The sequence below is a fragment of the Hypanus sabinus genome, chromosome 2 (genome assembly GCF_030144855.1).
Source record: "Hypanus sabinus isolate sHypSab1 chromosome 2, sHypSab1.hap1, whole genome shotgun sequence".
Classification (NCBI taxonomy): Eukaryota; Metazoa; Chordata; class Chondrichthyes; order Myliobatiformes; family Dasyatidae; genus Hypanus; species Hypanus sabinus.
The window spans coordinates 115,809,230-115,834,057 of record NC_082707.1 but is presented as its reverse complement, the minus strand read 5'-3'; the positions used below and the strand labels follow the sequence as shown (position 1 = coordinate 115,834,057).

The 24,828-nt window shown below is 39.6% G+C and overlaps 1 protein-coding gene across 1 annotated transcript in view; it reads left to right on the top strand.

Moving 5' to 3' along the window:
- Positions 1-24,828, top strand: part of vps39 (VPS39 subunit of HOPS complex) — a 113,743-nt gene that overhangs the window by 50,776 nt on the left and 38,139 nt on the right. The window contains exons 8-13 of the mRNA XM_059952985.1: positions 4,785-4,968; positions 7,967-8,087; positions 10,954-11,074; positions 21,522-21,651; positions 22,155-22,297; positions 23,593-23,733. Of these exons, the coding sequence (XP_059808968.1) occupies positions 4,785-4,968; positions 7,967-8,087; positions 10,954-11,074; positions 21,522-21,651; positions 22,155-22,297; positions 23,593-23,733 (840 nt within the window). The remainder of the gene's footprint in view (positions 1-4,784; positions 4,969-7,966; positions 8,088-10,953; positions 11,075-21,521; positions 21,652-22,154; positions 22,298-23,592; positions 23,734-24,828) is intronic.

Here is a 24,828-nt window from a genome sequence, read left to right as displayed (position 1 = left end):
TCTAATGCATGTGGTTTATTTTTTTTGCATCGTTTCATTGAGAGGAACCAAGATAGAATTCTTTGAGAACAGTTCTGCAGGATTGTTGAATGTCAGGTAGATGAAATCAATGCATTCTTCTATAGTTTTTGCTGGCAGAATCATATCTTCAGGTAATTTGATTTCATTATTCTCATTTTTCTTAATCTTGTCTTCTTCAACATCCAATAAGATCTCAGAATATCGTCCTTCTCCCTCATTCAATCACGTTTCTCTTCAATTGAAACTTGATGAAGCTTCTCCATAAGTAAGATTTTTTATGCATGGATTCTCCACATCAGCATCATTTCTGCATTTCACAACTGGTAGAAGCTGACGGAAGTCGCCACAGCAAATGGTTAAAATGCTCCCGAAGGCCTCATTCTTGCCGCATTCATCACAAAGAATCCAGTCCACGGCTTCAAAGTTCTCCCTTTTAATCATGGGGCACTCATCCTGACAACAAGCCTCACATTTTGGAGTGAATTTGCAGTATTGGTGTTTTTATCAATGTTACAAAGGGCATCTTCATTGACTTTGAGAGGTTTTTTGAATCTTGAATGTGCTGTCCTACCACCAGGCATGAATGTTGCTGATGATGCTACAGCAATAGCAACACCTCCATCTCCCCTAACTTTAGCGAGGATCATGCTGATGATAAATGTCTTGCCCGTTCCCCTTGGTGCATCAATGAAAATCATTGAAGAGAGATTCCTTTCCAAGCATTTGCACACATATTCATATATAGTCGGCCTTCCTTATGCGCGGATTCAACCAACCGCAGATCGGGAAAACACGGAAGTTCTCTCTCCAGCATTCATTGCTTGAGCATATACAGACTATTTTTCTTGTCATTGTTCTCTAAACAATACAGTATGACAACTATTTACATAGTATTTACATTGTATTAGGTATTTTAAGTAATCTAGAAATGACTTGAAAGTACAGGCAGTCCCCGGGTTATGAATGAGTTCCATTCCTGAGTCCGTCTTTAAGTCGGATCTGAAGTCGGAACAGGTACATCCGGTATTATTTAGCGTCAGTTAGTCAAATGTTTTTCTTAGTATATAATACATATTTGACCTTTCAATGCATATAAAACAGTTAAGAAACATACGTATTTCAATAATTTAACCACTGCGTTGCTTAGTAATAATTGTAGCTTTCATTGGGGCAGGGCCTTTCACATTCTCCATTAAAATTGTTCCGATCGTTGACCGACTGTAGCCTAACGCTTTTCCAGTGACCGATGGCATTTCACCTCTTTCCAATCGCTTTATTACTTCCACCTTATTTTCAATTGCGATCGTGATTATTTTCGTGAACAGAAACACTGCAGATTCAGAGCTGCACCGCCAAGTCCTAATGTCCACCGCATGGAGACGTTAAATAAAGTCCGGGGTTCCACTGGGTCCTAAAGACCACCGCACTGATACATATTAAATAAAGGACTTGAGCATCCGCAAATTTTGGTATCCGCGGGGGGTCCTGGAACTAATCCCCAGCGGATAAGGAGGGCCAACTGTACTTCTCTTTGCTCATTATTCAATAGGGGCTCCTTCTGTGAAACAAATTCCTGCTGTTCATCTCTGTTGTTTTGCAGTTCACGCAGTAATTCCAGATTGCCTGCACTTTCAGTAATTGTACCGTTTTTTGGTGTTGGCAAGATATATTCTTCAAGTGTTTTGCCCAAGTTCTCAAGTTTCACTTGGAAATACAGAAGAGCTTGTCCATGATGCCTCTCACCGATCATGATATTAGGATCACTGATAGTTCTTCTGTCCATTTGTAAGAAATCTTCAGACATTTCATTCTTGAACTGGGTCCATAATTGCTGTGGATTGTTGATTTTAGTGTTTGTTAGCAAGACAACAAACAAATCTCTCTTTGCTCTGGGCATTCTTCTTCTCTCTGCAGATATCTTTGAATGATGGAAGGATATCTCCATCATGTATTTTCAATGATTTGAAAGATACTGGTCCCTTTATGTGATGAAGAAGAAGCCTCAAAAAGTAGAAGTCACCACTTCGTGGAGAAACAGTATACTCTCGACCCAGAACATTTGCTTCAAAAATCCTGGAGTACTCCTCCACTCTTTTCCCCCCCATTCTCCTCCTTTCCCATCTGTAGTCCAAGTGTAGAATCTGGGAATTTCCACATAGTACAGGGTTCTTGCAAATGAATCTCAAGTGCGAAGATCCATGAATTCCGTTAAAGTGGTTCTTGCCATATCATTATCCAGTTGCACAGCAGCATTATCTTGAAAGAATACGATGCTGTTGGGGAAGGTGCACTTGAAGACAAACAACGGCTAGTTCCCTCTCGTGAACTGGAAATCCAAGTATTGATCTGACAGCTTCAAAGGGCCCGATATATCTATCTGTCAAATACAGTGTGATTTCGTATTCTCTATTCACTGCAAAAATTGCCCGATCCCTCAAAGGTGGAATTGGCTCTGTGAGCATCGTGAGACGCTGCTGAGGCTGGCTGTGCGTCTGGTGTCGCGTCCCTATTTCCATGATGGCGGATCAGCTCTCAGGTCAAAACGGGACAGTTGATTTTAGTGAATGAACAATTTTATACAAGTTTGTAACCCTGAATTTTGCCTGCATTCTGTAAGATAGCGCATTTTAAGTCGATTTAACCAAAAATAGTGCCACTGTAATGCACCGTTTGTGCTAATTGAAGGTCACAAGCAGACAGACAGAGCGTGATAGTTTTAGTATTATATAGATGTGTATGGTTGAATGACAATAAACTTCAAAGTTCAAGATAGGAGCACAGTTAAAAGAATGAATATTTCTTCAAAGCATACTAGTGCTCTAAGATTAATCCACATTGCCATGAATACTTGTAGGTGATTCTTTCTGCCCATGTCTTCATTTGCTTGTTCTTCTGTCCAAGTTATATAGAAGTACAGCATGTAACAAGCCATTCAACCCAACTCATCCATCCTGCCCACCAAGTTTACCTATGTCTGGCCCATATTCCCCAAACTTCTTCTATCCATTTACTTATCCAAATCACTTTTAAATGCTGTTATTTTAGCCATTTCCTCTGGCAGCTCATTCCATAAATGCACCACCCTCTGTGAAGAAGGTACTGTAAGTCTCTTTCAAATCTTTCACCTTAAACCTATGCCCTCTAATTTTTAGCTTCCCTTCCATGGGAAAATGCCTGTATATAATCACCTTCTCTACGCCTGTTATGATTTTATAACCTCAATAAGGTCACTCTTCGATCCCCTACATCCCAAGGAATAAAGTCACAGACTGCTCAACCTCTCCCTACTAGTCCTCATCAAGGGATCAGAAATGGAAAGGATGAGCAATTTCAAGTTCTTGGGTGTCAGCATCTCTGAAGATCTATCCTGGGCCTAACATATTGATGCAGTTACAAAGAAGGCATGAGTTTTAGGAAATTTGATATGTCAAGAAAGACACTTGCAAATTTCTACATATGTACCACGGAGAGCATTCTAACTGGCTACATCGCCACCTGGAATGGCATGGAAGGCACTGCACAGGATTGAAATTACTGGTGCAAGTTAGCTCCATCATAGGCACTAGCCTCTTCAAGGAGTGATGCCTCAAAAAATCGGCATCAATCATTAAGAACCCCATCTTGCAGGACATGCCCTCTTCTCATTATTACCATGAGGGAGGAGGTACAGGACTTGAAGGCACACACTCCACGATTCAGGAATGTCATCTTCCCCTCTGCCATGACTGATTTAAGGCCAGCATGCCAAACAGCTTTTTCACCATGCTGTGTACCTGACACCGCTTTCAACATACTTGTACTCTTGGGTCCCACTGTTCCATAACATTTCCTAGGGCCCAACCATCCATCATATCAGTCCTATCCTGGTTTGACTTTCTGAAAAAGCAACACCTGACACTTTTCTGAATTGATAGTATTTGTCAATCCTTGACCCACCTGATCAAGATTCCTTCCCCCCACTCCTTAATTTTTGATAAGCTTCTTTCACTGTCTGCAATACCACCTATTGTAGTAATATCTGTAAACCTATAAACCAGGGCTTGTATATTCACATCCGGATTGTTTATATAAATAATGAACAATAATGGTCCCAGGACTGACCCCTGTGGTACACCACCAGTATCAGGCCAACAACCTGAGAAGCAACCTTCTAATGTCACTCACGTGCTCCAGCCAGTTGCAGGTTCAAAGGTTCAGTGTTTTTCTAATTTGTGGCAGGTGATATAATAGCATTTAGTTCTCTGTCAGCACAGTAACCTAAGCGTAGTACGTACACCCAGTTTAGGGTGTTGCATGAATTCTTCATGTCACTACTTACTAGTCCACCAATAAAGGATATCAGAAGTGTTGCTGTTAGTATGCCCGGACCATAGATCAGTAAGTGATTCAAGTAGAGGTTGTTATCATGTAGTTCCAAACTTGCTAGCAAAGATTTCATGAGGATATGAAGGATGGGCTTGTTATCATATAAAGTATTGCCAGAACTTCTGGTATTTCCTGTCCCTTAGTTATACACGCACACACAGACAATCAAACAGGCACGCACACACACACGCAAATTATGTTTCACTATTATGGACAGAAATGGGCAATAATATATAATTTGAAAGTATTTTACGGTCTCTATGAGAATGTACAGTAAATAGTAAGTCCATTTTCATTATTAATATGAATGAAGACTTTCAAACAAGTGAAGATTATATTTTTGTGGGATAATCTGATTTTGAATCAATAATGTACAGTTTTTGTTTCTTTTCAAACAGTTAGATGGAAAAGGTTCAATCAAGGAACTTTTTCCGACCGGGAAACAACTAGAGCCTCTCGTAACTCCCTTGGAGGACCAAAAGGTGGCAGTTGGACAAGATGACTTAACAGTGGTTCTGAACAAAGATGGAATCTGCACTCAGAAATGTGCCCTGAACTGGACTGATATCCCTCTTGCTATGGGTATATAACATTTAAATTATTCCTTGTTTTTAATCTTTTCTATTGATATTTTCACAGGATTCCTATAAATGTTAGTATTTGGAGAACTGAACCGAACATTCAGTGCAAACTGTAGCACCAGATTTGTACCTCAAGGAGAATTTGAAAAGCTTAACGATATTTGTTGGTTTTCTTTCCTAAATAAATGTGGAAGCAAGATTTCCATCCCCTCCCTTCACTCTTGTTATTTTCTGAATATTCTCATCTGCAAAGACAAAGAAGCAAAAGAACTTAAAGTGACAAGAGGAAATATTTTTTGCATAGCAAGTAATTATGGTATGGATTTGGTGCGTAGTTTATCTTCTTAAAAGGTCGTGAATCCAAAAGTAGACAAATAGTTAGTAGTCATTACACTTGCCCATCATTTTTGTTCCTGGTTATTGTTGTTGAAACTTTCTCCGCAACTAGTTGAACTCAGTACAATATCATGGACTGAAGGGCCTGTTCTTGTGCTGAACTTTTCTATGTTCTACTCAGGTTAAGGTAGTTACTCTGTAGTTACTGCACAATTATCTATTCAGCTTTTTTTCAGATGAACATCCCTCTGAATCTGCAATTATCTTCCCATGCTAGTGTAAGGTGCTTTCTGAGCAAGTGATTTATCCAGTAAGTGAAACTAGTCTTCTAGTATGTTCTCATTATTATATTTTAGCTCACCCGGAATCTCAACTATATCTCCTGCTGCTGACACTCCAGCATGGTCATTTTCATTGAGCTTTCTGGATATTTCACATTGATATTTGGCCTGGTATATTTCCCAGAACCAGTTCCAGTAATACCATCTTTCTCATTGGGTTATAGTAATTACAGATAAACTGAGTTCTCTTGGAATACACTTCAGAAACTCCTCTTCAAACCTTTACCTCTTTCCCTTTCCTCTCCCAGCTTCTGGGCAACACAGACAAAATGCAGGAGGAACTCAGTAGGTCAGGCAGCATTTATGGAAAGGAATAAACTGTCGACGTTTCAGGTTAAGAACCTTATCAAGGCTGGAATCAGTCTTTTTATTGTTGCCAGGTGTAGCCCATTGACTTGGTTTTCTTCATCCCCCAGGGATGAGGTCTGGAGATTTCTGTAGCTTTGGGTTTTTAACAGGATGGGCTTGCTAGCCTCATGCCCAACCCTCCTCCTTTCGCAGCTGAGCGGGGGAATCTCCATAGCTGTGTTACAATGTTTATATACATTTCTTCAATTTCCCTGTAGATTTGCTGTCATTATCCTTCTGAATAATTGGTGGTCTTTAGAATTAACTGGAATTATGAAGGCACCATTAGTACTCTCTCTCCAACACACAGTATACCCTTTTCTTAAAATGCACATCAACAACCCCCTCCCCTGCCATCCTTCTTTCTTTCCTACTGGTTCCTGCTCTGTTAAAGTGCTGTACACTTGACCTTCACGGGGTTCCACATTGCACTGGAATCAGAAACAGGTTTAATATCACAGGTATATGCTGTGAAACTTGTTAACTTAGCAGCAGCAGTATAATGCAATACATGATAATATGGAGAAATAAATAAATAAATAAATAAATCTTTACAGTGAGTGTATATATGCATATTAAATTAAAAACGGTGCAAAAACAAATAATATAAAAACAAGAAGTAAGTGGGGTAGTGTTCATGGGTTTAATGTCCACTTAGGAAGAAGCTGTTCCTGAATCACTAAGTGTGTGCCTTCAGGCTTCTGTACTTCCTGACAGTAACAGTGAGTGATGGGAGTCCTTGATAATGAATGCTGACTTTCTGAGGCACCGCTCCTTGAAGATGTCTTGGATACTATGGAGGCTAGTACCCAAGATAGAGCTGACTAATTTTACAACTTTCTGTAGTTTCTTTTGATCCTGTGCAGTAGCCACCCCTGTCCTCATACCTGACAGTGATGCGGTCTGTCAGAATGCTCTCCACAGGGCATCTGTAGAAGTTTTCAAGTATTTTAGGTGACAAACCAAACCTCCTCAGATTCCTAATGAAACATAGCCGTTGTCTTGATTTCTTTATAGCTTCATTGATATGTTGGGACCAGGTTAGATCCTCAGAGGTATTGACACCCAGGAACTTGAAATTGCTTACTCTCTCCACTTCTGATCACTCTGAGGATTGGTTCGTGCTCCCTCGTCTTACCCATCCTGAAGTCCACAATCAGCTCTTTGGTCTTACTGACATTGAGTGCAAGGTTGTTGCTGTGACACCACTCAACTTGCTGATATTCTCTCTCCTGTACGCCCTCTTGTCTCCATCTGAGATTCTGCCAACAGTGGTTGTATCATCAGCAAATTTGTAGATGGCATTTGAGCTATACCTAGCCGCACAGCCAGGGATACAGAGAAAGTAAAGCAGTGGGCAATCCCACATCGTTAAGGTGCACCAATGTTGATCAGCAGTGAGGAGGAGATATTATTACCAATCCACACTTCTAAATCCTTCCCCCTTGCACTATCCTTCCAGCCATAATTTGGTGTATTTCTGGAGTCATACAGTACAGAAATAGGTCCATTGATCTTTCATATTTATGTCAACTGTGGTAATCCTCTTTCATGTGCTTTCTGGATGCCCTGATGCATGGATTTAGAATCAACTTGGCTTCCTGATGACTGATCGCTTGCCTTTCATTCTATATGATTACTTGACAATTGAGCTTAATTCTATATTCGCCAGGTCTTGATATGTGCTGTCTAAGTAGAAATCAATGAATAGTTTTATTCCCTTCCAGTCTACGTCACAAATGACATTGCCAAACTGTAGAATAGCAGATGATCAGCTGTGGGTAGGTAATTCAGAATTATCCACAAATTAATATTGAATCCACTGTGGAGATCTGTGATTTGCTTGAAGAATACTTAGCAGAGTGGATGATGAAAAATGGATCATAACAGCACTGTAATGAAATTTCCAAAATTTCTCAGTGAAGAGTGTTTCTCATGACTCATATCCACTTAATTTATTTATATTTCCAATAGAACACCAGTCTCCTTATATCATAGCAGTGCTGCCACGATATGTAGAGATTCGTACCTTTGAGCCACGGCTGCTGGTACAGAGTGTGGAGCTGCAAAGGCCCCGCTTTATCACATCTGGAGGGTAAGTGTGCACTATTCTTTCATTCCAAATCAGATGCAGACTACAAAGCAAGGAGGGTATCAGCGGGAGTTTAATCTTTCCAAGATAGACATTATAACTTGGCCAGGACTTGCAGCATCTCAGTTAGAAAGTACTGTAATGTCTCATTCCAGACTATTAACAGTGCAGATGGATTAGTTTGAAATGTAGGGATACACACTATAAGAAGGATATTACCCAGTATTTTCTTTAGTGGTCTTGAGGATAAACCCATGAAAAACTAGAGATATTGAAAGTATTTTAAGTCTGCCATTGGTTCATATTTAAACTACTACTGAAGGAAGTATCCTTGCTGTTGTATGTGGCTCTCTCTGTTACTACAACATTTTTAAGGTATTATAGGAATTGGTGTTTTTAATTTACCTCGCCCATTGTGTTATCATATAACAAAATAGTATAAAATGGAATAATTCTGTGGATGAATTTCCGTTAAATCTTTCAAAAGACTTATCTTCTCTGTTCCTCTGCCATATTTCTGTTTTCCTTATTAAAGTATTTGTCCAATTTCCTTTTATATCTATTTCCATCATACCTTTGGGATCTACTTTACAATCCAAGCAATTAACATCGTCTCCACCAGTCATTGTCACAAACGTTGCAAAATTTCTCTAATCTATCTTTTAGCCTTTCACCACAGAGGAGACCTATCCAATAATCTAATAACATTCCAATAGTCACTAATCAATCCAAATAAATGTAATCTATTATCACTGGTAAATCTCTTTTATATCTAATCAAAAACCTTTAGTCGAATGCTATCATTATTCTAAAATGAATGAACTACTAGCCTAATTTATATAATCTATATCCATATATGAAGCTCAGAATCCAAACATGGAGCATTAGATGTGTATTGATGATGATTCTTTTGGCTAAATGAATCATCTTACAGTCCCCTACACTGAATTTCAATTGCCATTTGCTTTCCTGCCCCATCACTCTGCATTAAAGCAAACTGCTACCTTTCCTGTTCGGAACAATACTTCAGCATTTTGCTGTCTGCAAACATTGAAATTATGTCCTATACCTTTGGTCTAAATGTAAATTGATAGATTGATCTATTATTGTCTCATAAATGAGGTACAGTGGAAAAAATGTTGTTTTACATGCCGTCCAAACATATCACTTTATCACATTAGTACTTTGATAGTATAACAGAAAAGGATAACAGAATGCAGAATAAGTTGTTACAAAAAAAATACAATGCATATAGACAATAAGGTGCAAGGGCATAATGCAGTACGTATATTGCAAGGTCAAGGGACCATCTTATTCTACAAGGGAAATGTTCAATAATCATATAACAGCAGAATGGAAGCTGTCCTTGAACCTGGCTCTATGTGCTTTCAGGCCTTATTATCTTCTGACCTATGGGAGGGTGTAGGAGAGAAAATAACCGCAGGGGAGAGGGAGGTGGTGGCTTTGATTATGTTGGCTGTTTTATCAGGGCAGCGAGAAGTGTATACATAGTCTATGGGGGGGGGGGGGCTGTTTCTGGTGTTATGCTGAGCTATGCTGCACAAAAAAACAAGGGGGAGCACGAGTGTATATCTTTCTCTTAACCCAAGATTTAATTAGTGCATTATTGTTATTTAAGTTTTTACCAACTTAAGTTCTCCATTAATGCCCTGTGAACATAAACAAATGTTTGTGCTCTCCACTGCACAACATTGTAACATTGAATCAGGTTTGCAGGTCTGGCGAATGAGACAGAAAACACTGACTACAAATAACTATATCAATCATTTACTTATAAGCAGTAAAAATTCAACCAAACATTCATGTTCCCCAAGTTATAAACGCTACAAAGTTGAATGTTCAACAAGCATACTTTAATAAACATACATTCAACAAACATACTTAGGTAAAAGTACGCTCAGAGCATACCTTCCCAGTGGTTGTGTGCACCGCTTGTCTTAAACAAAGGAAGAGAGAGCAACCTCTTCCACGTGTTATACCTGAGATATCTGACCTGGACACCAGGCGACTAACCAATGGGAAAAGCAGCTGCAGTTTGTAAACTAACCAATCAAGACGGAAGCGACTTTCAACAAACAGAATAAGTAATGCCCTTCCCCACCACCACCACCACCACCACCACACCCAAGTATATTTGCACCAAGGACCCAAGTATATTTGCATTCCTTCTGGGAATTTTAATTTGATGCTGGCCTGTAAATAAATGCACCATCAACACAGAGCATTTTGAAACACTTCTAAAAATCTACTTTTTTAATTTGGCCTACTTTTAGGATTACTTAATGCCTGTTTATATTATTCACTATATCCAATTACATTTTATTCTATATGATGTTTTCCTTTACTTATTAAGTTCATTTCATATTTTTATGACTATATTGATTTATCTTTACAATCTTTGTAAAGCAGTTTGAGCCTACATTTTAATGTATGAAAGATGCTATATAAATAAAATTATTATTAATATCAATTTTCTCCCTTTTTCTAAACTAATAACATCTTTTTGTTGCACAGTACATCTGGCAATCTCAAAGCCTCCTTTATTTCTTTCACTGTGTAATTATTATTGTCATTACCTGTAAGGCCTATATATTTGAATATATGTATAGATTTGTTGACTTCATTGAAATCCTGCAGTTTTGTTTGGATCAAGAATGTAAAGGCAAAATACTCACCTAAAAGCTGTTTTACCTTGCATTCCTCCTGTAGAAGAAGGCTGAATTTCTTAATTTCACAGTCAACGAGTTTCTCTTCATTTGCTTATTATTAAACAGGAAGTTGGACAAATATAGTGTTTTCATCTGTCTTTCTACCTTTCTCACCTGCTGTCCACATTTTTTCTTCCCAGCACTAATATTGTTTACGTGGCTAGTAATCACTTTGTGTGGAGACTGGTACCTGTTTCAATTGCAACTCAAATTCGACAGCTTCTTCAAGACAAGCAATTTGAACTAGCTTTGCAACTTGCTGTAAGTATTTATAGAAGTTAACCTCAGGATATTGTATATTTTTTAAAATTACTGTTAAAATACAGTAAATATCTACTTGCGTTGCTTTCCTATCCTCGTATCTCCCTGATGCAAGAGGGTGTGATGAGTACAGCTTTGATAATACTCTTGACTACTGTATTTAATGTACATAATTAAGTGAAATGGCACAGTAATTGTTTTCAAATTAATATCTTCCTTATGATTTTGAGATGTCCAAGATATTTCAGACTATGCTGCATACTTCATATTGAGGCCTTTGATAAGGTGCCACATAAGAGGCTGCTTAATAAGATGAGGGCCCATGGAATTACAGGAAGGATATTGGAATGGGTGGAGCATTGGCTGATAGGCAGAAAGCAAAGAGTGGGAATACAGGGATCCTATTCTGGTTGGTTGCCGGTTACTAGTGGTGTTCCGCAAGGGTTGGTGTTGGGGCCTTTTCTTTTTACGCTGTATATCGACGATTTAGACTATGGATTAAATGGTTTTGTGGCTAAGTTTGCGGATGACACCAAGATAGGCGGAGGAGCAGGAAGTGTTGAGGAAACAGAAAGGTTGCAGAGAGACTTGGTCAGTTTAGGAGAGTGGGCAAAGAAATGGCAGATGAGATACAATATTGAGAAATGTACGATTGTACATTTTGGAAGAAGAAACAATCGGGCAGATTATTATTTAGAATGGGAGAAAATTCAAAAATCGGAAGTGCAAAGGGACTTGGGGGTCCTAGTGCAGGATACCCTAAAGGTTAACCACCAGGTTGGATCGGCAGTAAGGAAAGCTAATGCAATGTTGGCATTCATTTCAAGAGGAATAGTGTATAAGAGTAAGGAGGTGTTGATGAGGCTCTATGGGGCACTGGTAAGACCCCATTTGGAATACTGTGTGCAGTTTTGGGCCCCCTATCTTAGAAAGGATGTGCTGATGTTGGAGAGAGTTCAGAGAAGATTCACTAGGATGATTCCTGGAATGCAGGAACTAACATATGAGGAGCGTTTGTCAGCTCTTGGATTGTATTCATTAGAGTATAGAAGAATGAGAGGGGATCTCATAGAAACATTTTGAATGTTGAAAGGATTGGACAGAGTAGATGTGGAAAAGCTGTTTCCCTTGGTGGGTGAGTCCAGGACAAGAGGTCACAGTCTTAGAATTAGAGGGTACCCATTTAAAACAGAGATGAGGAGAATTTTTTTTAGCTAGAGGGTCGTGGATTTATGGAATTCGTTGCCACATACAGCTGTGGAGGCCCAGTCATTGAGGGTGTTTAAGGAAGAGATTGATAGATATCTAATTAGTCAGGGTATCAAGGGATATGGGGGGAAAAGCCGGAAATTGGAACTAGATGGGAGAATAGTTTAGCTCATGGTGGAGTGGCGGAGCAGACTCGATGGGCCGAATGGCCTACTTTTGCTCCTTTGTCTTGTGAATCTTGTGAAAATTGAAAAATGTAAAATGCTGGAAGCACACAGCAACTTGGGTAACGTCTATGAAAAGGGAAATAGAGTTAAAATCTAGCCAAGAGCCCTTAGTCAGTCAGAACTGTGAAAAAGAGTGAACAAGTTGGTTTGCATTTGCAGTGAAGGTTGGAAAGGATGGTTCCAAAGATAAGATGTAGTAAAATGAGGCCAAAATTACAAGGGATTAAGTTATCTGGTGTTCCAGTTGATGGGTGAAAGGGACAGCGTGTGTGAAAGGGAGCATGAACAAAAGCTATGAAGTGAGCATAGTTAAGAGAATGAGGATATATCCCTTCCTTAGGAAAGTAAGAGCTTCTTACTTCATCAACATAACATTCTACTTCCCTGCCCATCATAAAGTCCTTCAGAATGGAAAAAGATCTTTCAGATCATGTATATCCCATGCCAACCAAGATGTATATTCAAGTTAATTTCATTTCCCAGATTTTGTACAATATCCTGCTGAATTTTTGCCATCGTGTATCTGTTCAAATGTTTCTAGAATTCACAGCTTGTAAACACTTTCTGTAGCCACCCAAGAGTCTTTCAATTCCTGTTTGGGGGATTTTCGCCCATTCTTCCTCGCAAAAGGCTTCTAGTTCTGTGAGATTCTTGGGCTGTCTTGCATGCACTGCTCTTTTGAGGTCTAACCACAGATTTTCAATGATGTTTAGGTCAGGGGACTGTGAGGGCCATGGCAAAACATTCAGCTTGCACCTCTTGAGGTAGTCCAGTGTGGATTTTGAGGAGTGTTTAGGATCATTATCCTGTTGTAGAAGACATCCTCTTTTCATCTTCAGCTTTTTTACAGACAGTCTGATATTTGCTTCCAGAATTTGCTGGTATTTATTTGAATTCATTCTTCCCTCTACCAGTGAAATGTTCCCCATGCTACTGGCTGCAACACAAGCCCAAAGCATGATGGATCCACCCCCGTGCTTAACAGTTGGAGAGGTGTTCTTTTCATGAAATTCTGTACCATTTTTTTCTCCAAACATACCTTTGCTCATTGTGGCCAAAAAGTTCTATTTTAACTTCATCAGTACACAGGACTTGTTTCCAAAATGCATCAGCCTTGTTTAGATGATCCTTTGCAAACTTTTTTTGTTGTGAGGATGCAGGAAAGGTTTTCTTCTGATGACTCTTCCATGAAGGTCATATTTGTGCAGGTGTTGCTGCACAGTAGAACAGTGCACCACCACTCCAGAGTCTGCTAAATCTTCCTGAAGGTCTCTTGCAGTCAAATGTATTTCTAGCAATCCTACGAGCAGTTCTTTCGGAAAGTTTTTGTGGTCTTCCAGACCTCAACTTGACCTCCACCATTCCTGTTAACTGCTATTTCTTAATTACATTACAAAATGAGGAAATGGCTACCTGAAAACGCTTTGCTGTCTTCTTATAGCCTTCTCCTGCTTTGTGGGCATCATTTATTTTAAATTTCAGAGTGCTAGGCAACTGCTTAGAGGAGCCCATGGCTGCTGACAAGATTTGAGGAGTCGGGGTATTTATAAAGCTTTGAAATTTGCATCACCTGGCCTTTCCTAACGATGACTGTGAACAAGTCATAGCTCTAACAAGCTAATTAAGGTCTGAGACCTCGGTAAAAGTTATCTGAGAGCTCAAATCTCTTGGGGTGCCCAAACTTTTGCATGGCGCTCCTTTCCTTTTTTTCCACTCTAAACTTGTACAAAACAAAAATTAATACACTAATCTTGCTTAAAATGTTGAAAAGAATGTTTCATCTTTAACCTTATGCCTTTTGGAGATCAGTTCATCTTCTACTCATTTAACTATTCGTAGTAACAGAAATTTTGACCGGGGTGCCCAAGTTTTTGCAAGCCACTGTAAGATAAGCCAGCCAATAATATAAAAGAGAATACCAAAAGGTTTTTTTCCCCAGATACATAAACTAAAAGAGAGGAAAGAAAGGATATTGGGCCGCAGGAAAGTGATGCTGGAGAGATAGCAATGGGTAGTGAAGAAATGGCAGGTGAATGGAAGGAGTATTTTGCATCCGTCTTCACTGTGGTAGACACCAGCAGCATGCCAGAAATTCGAGAATGTCGGGGCAGAAGGGAGTTTATTCACAATAACTAAGGTGAAGGTGCTTCGGAAGCTGAAAGGTCTGAAAGTCGATAAGTCACTTGTACAAGATGGACTATACCCTAGGGTTCTGAAAGAGTTAGCAGAAGTGAATATGAAGACAGTATTAGTGACCTTTAGTGATGTTTTAAAAATCACTAAATTCTGGAATGGTTCCAGAGGACTGGAAAATTGTAACTGTTACTCCACTTTTTAAGAATGGGGGGAGACAAGATACAGGAAATTTTAGGCCAGTTAGTCTGACTTCAGTGGTTAGGAAGATGTTGGAGTCCATTATTAGGATTGAGGTTTTGGGGTGTTTGGAGGCACGTGATAAAATAAGCTGAAGTCAGCGTTGTTTCCTTAAGGGGGATGTCTTTTGTGACAATCTGTTAGAAAGATGTGAGGGAATTACCAGCATGACAGACAAAGGAGAGTCAGTGGAAGTTGTTTACATGGATTTTCAGAAGGTCTTTGACAAGATGCCACACATGAGGCTGCTAAACAGGATAGGAGCCCATGCTATTACAGGGAAGATACTAGCATAAGCAGAAGATTGGCTGCCTGGCAGAAAGCAAAAAGCAGGAATAAAGGGGGCCTTTTCTTTTTGGCTGTCAGTGACTAGTGGTGTTCCACAGGGATCATTACTGGATCTTCTACTTCATGTTATATGTTGATGATTTGGATGACAGAATTGATGGCTTTGTGGCCATGTTTGCAGCTGATACACAGATAGGTGGATGTACAGGTAATGTTGAGGAAGCAGGGAGTGTGCAGGACTTGGACAGATTATGACAATGGGCAAAGAAGTGGCAGATGGAATACAGTGTGGGCAAGTCTATGGCCATGAACTTTTCATGCACTTGAGGAATAAAGGCATAGCCTATTTTCTAAATGTGGAGTGAATTCAGAAATCAAAGATGCATAGGGACTGAAGATTCCTGGTGCAAGGTTTTCTGAAGGTTAACTTGCAGATTGAATTGGTACTAAGGAAGGCAATTGTAATGTTAGCATTCATTTCAAGAGGATTAGAAAGTAAAAGCAAGGATGTACTACTGAGCAACACACACAAAATGTTAGAGAAACTCAGCAGGTCTGGCAGCATCTATGGATAGGAATAGAGTCAATGTTTTGGGCCAAAACCCATTATCAGGTCTCCAGATAAAAGGTCTCCGCCCAAAACCTCAGCTTTTTATTCCTCTCCATAGATGCTGCCTGACCTACTGAGTTCCTCCAGCATTTTGTGTGTGTTACTCTGTACTTCCAGCATCTACAGAATTTCTTGTGTTTATGCATTCTTGAGACTCTACAAGGTATTGGTCAGAAAACATTTGTAGTATTGTGAACTGTTTTGGGCCCCTAATCTAAGAAGGGATGTGTTGGCATTGAAGAGGGACAGGAAGGTTTCTGGGGATGAAAGGGTTAACATATGGGGAGTGTTTGATGGCTCTGGAACTGTACTCACTGGAGTTCAGAAGAATGAGGGAGAGGATCTCATTGAAATCTTATCAAATATTGAAAAGCCAAGATAGAGTGGACATGGGGAGGATGTTTCCAAGAATGGGAGAGTCTCGGGCCAGTGGGCACTGCCTCAGAATAGAGGGACGTCCAGTTAGAACAAAGATGAGGAGGAATTTCTTTAGCCAGAGGTATTGAACCTGTGGAATTCATTGCCAAAGATGACTGTGAAGGCCAAGTTATTAGATATATATTCAAAGCAGAGGTTGATAGGTTCTTGATTAGTAAGGGCTTCAAAGGTGATGCGAGAAGGCAAGAGAGTGGGATTGAGAGGGAAAATAAATCATCTATGATAGAATGCCCTAATTCTGGTCCTATGTCTTATTGTCTTGTGATTTCATAGCTTAATTTCTTCATGTTTTATTTCACTGACTTCCATATAGAAATGGTGAGTGGAGAAGAAGGTGGAAGATTATAACATAATTTTGTCTGAGGTCTTATAACATATGATGTTATGGCATCAGACAAAGTCAGGAAGCTAAAGGTTAACAATGGTACAACTAATATTGTGAGTTGCATATATTTTAACGCAAGAGGTATTGTAGGGAAAACTGATGAGCTCAGGGCATGAATCAACATGGGAGAGTGATATTGTAGCCATTAGTGAGACTTGGTTGCAAGAGGGGCAGGACTGGCAGCTCATTATTCTCGGTTTCTGTTTTAGACATGATAGAGCAGGAGGCATTAAAGGGTGGAAGGATAGTGTTACTAGTCAGGGAAAACATCAGAGTGGTCAAGTTAGGACAGGTAGGTGAACTCATCTAGTGAGACTTTGTGGGTAATACCGAGTAATAAGAAGGGTATGACCACATTAATGGAGCTATATTACAGACCACTCAACAGTCCGTGGGACTTAGAGAAACAATAGACAATAGGTGTAGGAGTAGACCATTCAGCCCTTCTAGCCACACTGCCATTCACTGTGATCATGGCTGATCACAAATTTGCAGAGAGATTGCAGACTGTTGCAAGAAACATGGGGTTGTGATAGAAGGTGACTTTCCACATATTGACTGGGACTCCCATACTGTAAAAGGACTAGATGGGATAGAGTTTGACAACTGTGTTCAGGAAAGTTTCTTTAATCAGTACATAGAAATCCCAACAAGGGGGTATGTAGTACTTGATCCCTTAGTAGGGCAAGTGACAGAAGATTCTGTAGGAGAACACTTTACATCTAGTGACCAAAATGCCATTAGTTTCAAAGTAAGTATGCAAAAAGATGGGTCTGGTCCACAAGTTGAGATTCTAAATTGTAGAAAGGACAATTTTGATGGTATCAGAAAGGATTTGGCAAGTGTGGATTGGGACAGGTTATTTTCTGGCAAAGGTGTACTTGGTAAGTGGGAGGCCTTCAAAAGTGAAATTCTGAAAGTACAAAGCTTGTATATGCCTGTCAGAATAAAAGGCAAGGGTAACAAGTTTAGGGAACTTTGGTTTTCGAGAGATACTGAGGCCCTGGTTAAGAAGAAAAAGGACGTGCATAGCAGGTATAGGCAGGTAGGAGCAACTGAGGTGCTTATGGGATATTAGTAATGCAAGAGAACACAAAAGAAATAAATCGGGAGAGCTAAAGGAAGGCATGAGGATGCTCTAGCAGGCAGAGTGAAGGAGAATCATAACAGTTTCCATAGTTATCTTAAGAGCAAAAGGATTGTAAGGGATAAAATTGGTCCTCTGGAAGATCAGAATGGTAGTCTATGTGTGGAGCAAAAGAAATGGGGGAGATCTTAAATGGGTCTGTATTTACTGGGGAGAAGAACACAGAATCTATAAAAGTGAGGCAGGGCAGCAGTGGGATCATGGACCCTTTACGGATTACAGAGCAAAAGTGTTTGCTGTCTTGAGACAAATCAAGGTGGACAAATCCCCAGGGCTTGACAAGGGACCCTTGGACCCTGTGGGAAGCAAGTGCAGAAATTGCAAGGGCCCTAGCAGATATATTTAAAACATCTTTAGCAATAGGTGAGGTATTGGAGGACTGGAAGATAGCTAATATTATTCCACTTTTTAAGAAAGACTATAAGAATAAACTAGGAAACTATAAGCTGGTGAACCTGACATCAGTAGTGGGAAAGTTATTGAAAGGTATTCTAAGAGACGAGATATATGATTATTTGGATAGACAGGGATTGATTAGTGAAAGTCATCATGGCTTTGTGTGTTGTAGGTTATGTCTAATCAAACAAATAGAGTTTTTTGAGGATGTTACCAGGAAAGTTGGTGAAGGCAATGTGTTGTCTACATGGACTTCTGCAAGGTATTTGACAAAGGTCTGCTTGGAAAGTTTGTCAGAAAAGTTCAGTCGCCTGGCATCCAAGATGAGGTAGTAAATTGGATTAGACATTGGCTTTGCAGGAGGAGCCAAAAAGTGGTATAGTTGGTTGCCTCTCTGACTAGTGGAGTGCCCTGCTGATTGGTGCTGAGTCTGTTGTTGTTGGTTATCTATATCACCGATCTAGGTGATAATGTAGTTAACTGGATCAGCAAACTTGTGGATGTCACCAAAATTGGAGGTGTAGTGGACAGCAAGGAAGACTACCAAAGCTTGCAGCAGGATCTAGACCAGCTGGAAAAGTGGGCTGAAAAATGGCAAATGGAATTTAATGCAGACAAGTGCAAGCTGTTGCACTTCGGTAGGAATAATTAGGGTAAGTCTTACATAGTAAATTGGAGGGCACTGAAGAGTGCTGAAGAACAAAGAAATCTGGGAATACAGTTCCATAATTCATTGAAAGAGGTAGATAGAGTTGTAAAGAAAGCTTTTGGCACATTGGCCTTCATATATCAAAGTATTGAGTACAGGAGATGGGACATTATGTTGAAGTTGTACAAGATGTTGGTGAGACTTAATTTAGAGAATTGTTTGCAGTTTTGGTCATCTACCTACAGTAAACATGTAAATAAGATTGAAAGAATACAGAGAAAATTTACAAGGATGTTGCCAGTACTGGAGGACCTGAGTTAAAAAGAAACATTGGATATTTTAGAACTTTATTCTTCGGAATGTACAAAGTTGAGAGGAGATTTGATAGAGGTATGCAAAATTATGAGGGGTAGAGATAGTGTAAGTACAAGCAGGCTTTTTCCACTAAGGTTGGGTGAGACTACAACTAGAAGTCATGGGTTAAGGGTGAAAGGTGAGATGTTTAAGTGCAACATGAGGGGAAACCTCTTCATTCAAAGAGTGGTGGGAGTGTGGAATGAATGGCCAGTGCAAGTGGTGGATGCGCTTTTGATTTCAATGTGCAGGAGAAGTTTGGATCGGTACATGGATAGGAAGGGTATGGAGGGCTATGGTCCAGGTGCATGTTAGTGGGACTAAGCAGGTTAAATGGTTCAGCCTGGACTAGATGAGCCAAAGGGTCTGTTTCTGTGTAATTTTCTATGACTGAAATGTAAGAATAGAGAGATGGGATTTAAATCATTATTAGTGCTAAGCACATAAAATCTACCTGGCCTTTATTGGAATGCATGCTGGATTGCTGAAAGTAATAGTAAAGAAATTATGGAAACTGCTTACACAACCATTCATGGATCCCTGGGTATTCATGTTTTAATGGTAAAATAAATTATTACATCCCTAATCCATGAGGTAGGAGGATTACAAATAGGCTGGTTGATTAAATGTCATCATGAAACTGAGTCTAGGATTTTGAACAATATGCACTGGGTAACAAACGTGATTGAAATCAGTGAAGTAATGAAAAACAGTTGAAGGAAGTTAATGTACTCTCCACCACACATCTGTAGAAGTTTGTCAAAGTTTTAGATGACGTACTGAATCTTCACAAACTTCTAAGAAAGTAAATGAAGGTTAAGAAAGAGATCTAATAGATGTGCTCAAACTGGATTTATTTCTTCATGCCAAAAATAGTTTGAACTTTGTCTTAAACTTACACAGTGAATGAAGATTATTACTGTCTTGGGTTGATTATTTCAAGGTTTCACAATCAAAGTGAAGTAGCTTATCCTCCACTAGGTGGTTTTAATCTGACAGTAAATGCTAGAATGATTAATGGAGTCTTGGCATTCGTGAAGGGTAGTATTCAAAAATTGACTGTTTTTCAGACTACTTTAAGGGAGAACTCAGAAGAGTGTTGTTGGACAGGAGTTGCTCAAGGCCAGACCAGATAAAAGACAGGAATATGCCATTTGTTTTATTTATATAATGGTTTTATGTGCCCATTCCTTTTCAAACTTGTATCAAACTCTCATACTCTTCCTTAGTAGGATTTAAGTTTTAAGTTTCCTGAATTGCCACCTCATTAACATAATCCTTGGTATTATCACAAACAGTTAGTTGCTAGCATAGATATTCACTTAGATGGATAGGATAAATATTTTGTAGCACTGAATGTCTGATTCAGATAATGATATGTTCCAAGACCATCTTCAGTTCACCTGGGAGCTTGTGATTATTAATCTTCCTACAGTATATAACTTACCTACAGAACTCAATTGACCTTCTGAAAGGTCTTGGCCCGAAACATCAGCTGTACTCTTCTCCATAGATGCTACCTGACCTGCTAAGTTCCTCCAGCATTTGTGTGTGTTGCTTGAATTTCAAGCATCTGCAAATTTTTTCTTGTTCGTTGACTGGGCAAAGTAAATTAGTTTCAGAGTTCAGTCAATAAAGTGCACAATTTTAAAAAAAAAATAATGTAATGTGCTACATGTGAAATGCATCATGATTAATTATAATTCTGTTGCATTGAATATCTCGGGCAGTGAAAATGATCAAGGATCTTTTCTCCAGTCAGGCAGTTGTGTAGCAATTGGTTACAGATACTCTTTAGATTGTAGCAGAACTTTATGCTGTCTGCCTTTCCTTCTCGTTGTTTTGGGTGGTATAGTAATACAACAGTTAGCTGTCACACAGTTTCAGGTACCGAGATTTCATCCTAATCTCTGCTATCCTTGTGGAATTTGCATATTTTCGGCCACCACTTCAATTTCCCAAATACATACTGCTAGGTTAACTGACTAATGCAAATTACCCTTTTTGTAGGTAAGTGACAAAAGTATAAAGAGTTGATGAGTATTTGAAGAAGAGAGTTGAGGGGAATAGGACTGACAGGAGCTAGCATGAGCTTGATGAGTTGTAATGAGTTTCAGATTATGTTGGGTGCTCTCTCATGGAGTAGGGGTCTTGTTATAGGACTTACTACCAGACAGGATAGTGAGAATATTCTGATGTTCATTGGACATTTACAAAAGAAAGCCATATATTTTATTCACTTATTTCCCATCCAAACTTTTCAGAAGCCGATTGGTTTGTGCTTCAGAGTGCTGTGCTCAGTGGTGTTTGTGAATACTGACTGTCTACTTATCACTCAGTATTTGTCTGAAGTGTTGCCATTTTGTTTCAGAAAATGAAGGATGATTCAGACAGCGATAAGTGGCAACAGATTCATCATATACAGAACCTTTTTGCTTTCAACCTGTTCTGCCAAAAACGCTTTGATGACTCCATGCAGGTTTTTGCTAAGCTTGGCACAGGTAACAACATACCTATACCATTTTTAAAATAGATGATGAACCGGGGCCCATGCAGGACAGCAGGAATGATAACAGCATGTGAATGTGGGAAAGAAGTTGAAACTCTCATTAGTAATCTCATACTAATTCTTACTTCCCTTTCTATAATCAGAAATGATGATTAAGGAAGCCATATTTGGTATGTGTAATGGAAGTGGAGAGCAAGAAATACTAGTAAGGGGCTTAATAATTTAGTAATTATGAGAAACTTCTGAGAGGATTGGTTTGAATGTGACAAGGAACAATGTAGTATTGTGCACTAAAGAACATAGAACTAAGAGGAGCAGTTCATAACAGTGCCATATCCAAACTGTAGGTACATGAAATATCTTAAATATTAACTGTATTTAAGGAGCACTTAATACATATTTAAAGCTATAGATATGCAGTATAGGTTTTAGATATTTTGGATTTCAAAGGGAACTGAATTATATTCTTTTCATTAAATTTATTTGATTTATCAGATCCCACTCATGTGATTGGACTGTATCCAGACTTGTTGCCAGCTGATTTCAGGAAGCAACTTCAGTATCCAAACCCACTTCCGACACTATCTACTGCAGAGCTGGAAAAAGCACACTTAGCACTTATCGACTACTTGACCCAGGTAAATGTCCCTGGTGAAATCAAATTCTGCCTTCTTTGAATGCACCTGTAAGGGCATGCATAACTTTTAAGTAACATATCATGAATGTTCCTGGAGCTTTGTGGCCTGTCATATTTGAATGGTTCATTGGAAGATTGGTTCAACTCAGGCTGCAATTGGACTTAGAACAACAGAATGTCAGAAATATCTGAATGTATTGGATTGGGGTTGGCTACACTAGAGTAAATGCTCCAGAGTTTGGATTTGGGCAGGAAATCAGGTATTCTACCTGTTAAAGGTGAATACAATTATATTTACAAGTGGTTTGTACCTCCTGGAAAGAAGTGCAGACTACCTAATGATGGCTACAAAAACATTGGGTTTTGTAGAATAAATCTTGTGGTGACGTGGTTGTAAGATGCATGGTGGGTTAAATGCAAATTTGTTTATGGCATTTTTTATGAATCCTGTAACTGGAGAACTTACCAGCAAAGATAGAGAGGTCCGTTGAAGTCTGATGTCACTATTTTCAAACGTTTTATTCGTAAAGTGACACAAAAGTAGGGTTAATACATACATTCAGATAGTGCACATTGTCAACATTCAATCTAAAGCGCGGGTATAGTAATCATCATCATTAAGAAGTGAGCTCTGCTGGTGTCTAGGGGTTAATAGATTGTCCGTTGGAAATATAAAAGTCACTCTGAAAGTCTGCGGGCCTCAGCCCTTTGAAAATCGCTGCGTTTTGCGTGGGGCGACCGAGAGAGAGAGATTGGGGGGAAAAGAGAAAGAACTTGCCGAGTCTGGATGAATCTTCCGTGAAATCGGGGAAGCGTTGGTTTCCTCTCCCCGATGTTAGTTAAAAGCGGTTTCCTGTGATTTCAGCCACAAGTTCCAATCCCGGAATCTAACGCACGTGGCTTCCTTCAGAATGGCATCCCGCTGCTGCGGGATCACTCTCTCGTGTCTTCTGGGTGCGTCTGAGGGGGCTGTCCCCCTGAGACTCTCCTTTATACTTCCTTACGGGGTCGCAGGTGTCAATCAGGTTGGGATGATGCAATCTCTCTCTCAACCAGCCCACCTTGCCCGAGGGCTTTTCACGTGGTCTCCATGAGACAATAGTTGCTGGCATCTTATTCTGTATCCCTGGTGGGACGTGCAATTTTTCACGTTTCTCTCTCTCTCACTTCCTGGGTCTACTGATCCCCCCCCCCCAACGGGTGCTCTTGCGATTCTCACAAAGGAGGGGGCTGGGATCATAACACATTGTAAAGCTTTATTAATATATTGTTTATAATTTTTGTCATTCTTCCTAGAAACGAATGCACTTGGTTAAACAACTGAATGATTCAGATCCTTCTACCACTTCACCACTAATGGAAGGAACACCGACCATTAAGTCAAAGAAAAAGTTGCTCCAGATTATTGACACAACATTATTAAAGTGTTACCTTCAAGTGAGTAGGGCAGCATTGTGATTCAGTAACATGATTTGTCCGACTTTAAAGGCAAAAGCAAATGTTGCACTTTCTTTTCCCTATTGAGGTGTTGACACGTGCCTCAAAATGAACCATTCTATTTTTGACCTTTCAGCGTTGTGAATGGTGTTGTGCAGCATGTGCTGGTTGATAGAGACACAGCATGGAGCAGGCCCTACCGCCCAATTGCCTTCATCTTCAGGATGTTAAGTGTAATCTTCATCCAGCGATGAGCTAAGTCACAACTATCAGTTGTGGGATCTTGAGGGAAAATTTGGAGGAAAACAGTTATTATTGCATTGTTAGTTAAGGAAGGTGTGATAAGTGGGGACTTGGCAGCAGATTTGAAAACCAGGACATGAATTTTAAGTCTGAGATAAAATTGGAGCCAAAGGTGAATGATGATTGTGTCATTTTAGAAAGAGAGCAGCAGGATTTTGTTTGAGCTGCTTCTAATGAAAGATTGTGGGTGGACTACCAGCAATAGGCATATCATGACACTGAAAAGATACCACCCACAGTTTCCCTGGAAAATCCTCCAAATTCACCTTTCACTAGTCAGCTCTAGTGGACAGACAACGCAGTTCACTTGCTTGACACTGGACTTTTGTAACAGATGCTCTATTTAAGCAGAAAGAGGGACATTTTTAAGAAGGTATTCAGTGTTTCCTGGAATGACTTGGGAATCCCTGGTCCATGACTGCCTAAAGTAGGGAATAAGTATTCAGCAGGTACTCAAGTCATGCTTTGGAAGCACACTCAAGTGGCAGGATTTCGATCCTTGGTTCTTGGGACTGACTGCCCAATTGGTACATTTGCCACAATTGCATAAAAGGTCAGGGCAGACATAGAGAAACAGAAGCTTTGCAATTGTTTATCTTCAGAATAGTCAAGTCTAGAAGCACCTAAGGTACGCATGAGTTTCAACTGCAGGTGGGGTGAATCAGCTAGTGGTGGAAAGTATTTACAGGGTGATTTTGAGGAAGACAATGTTTCACAATTAGCAGGTAATTTTAGGATTTACTAACTGTGTTATTGAGATTTCATCAGTCATTGAGAGGAATAGAGCCAATA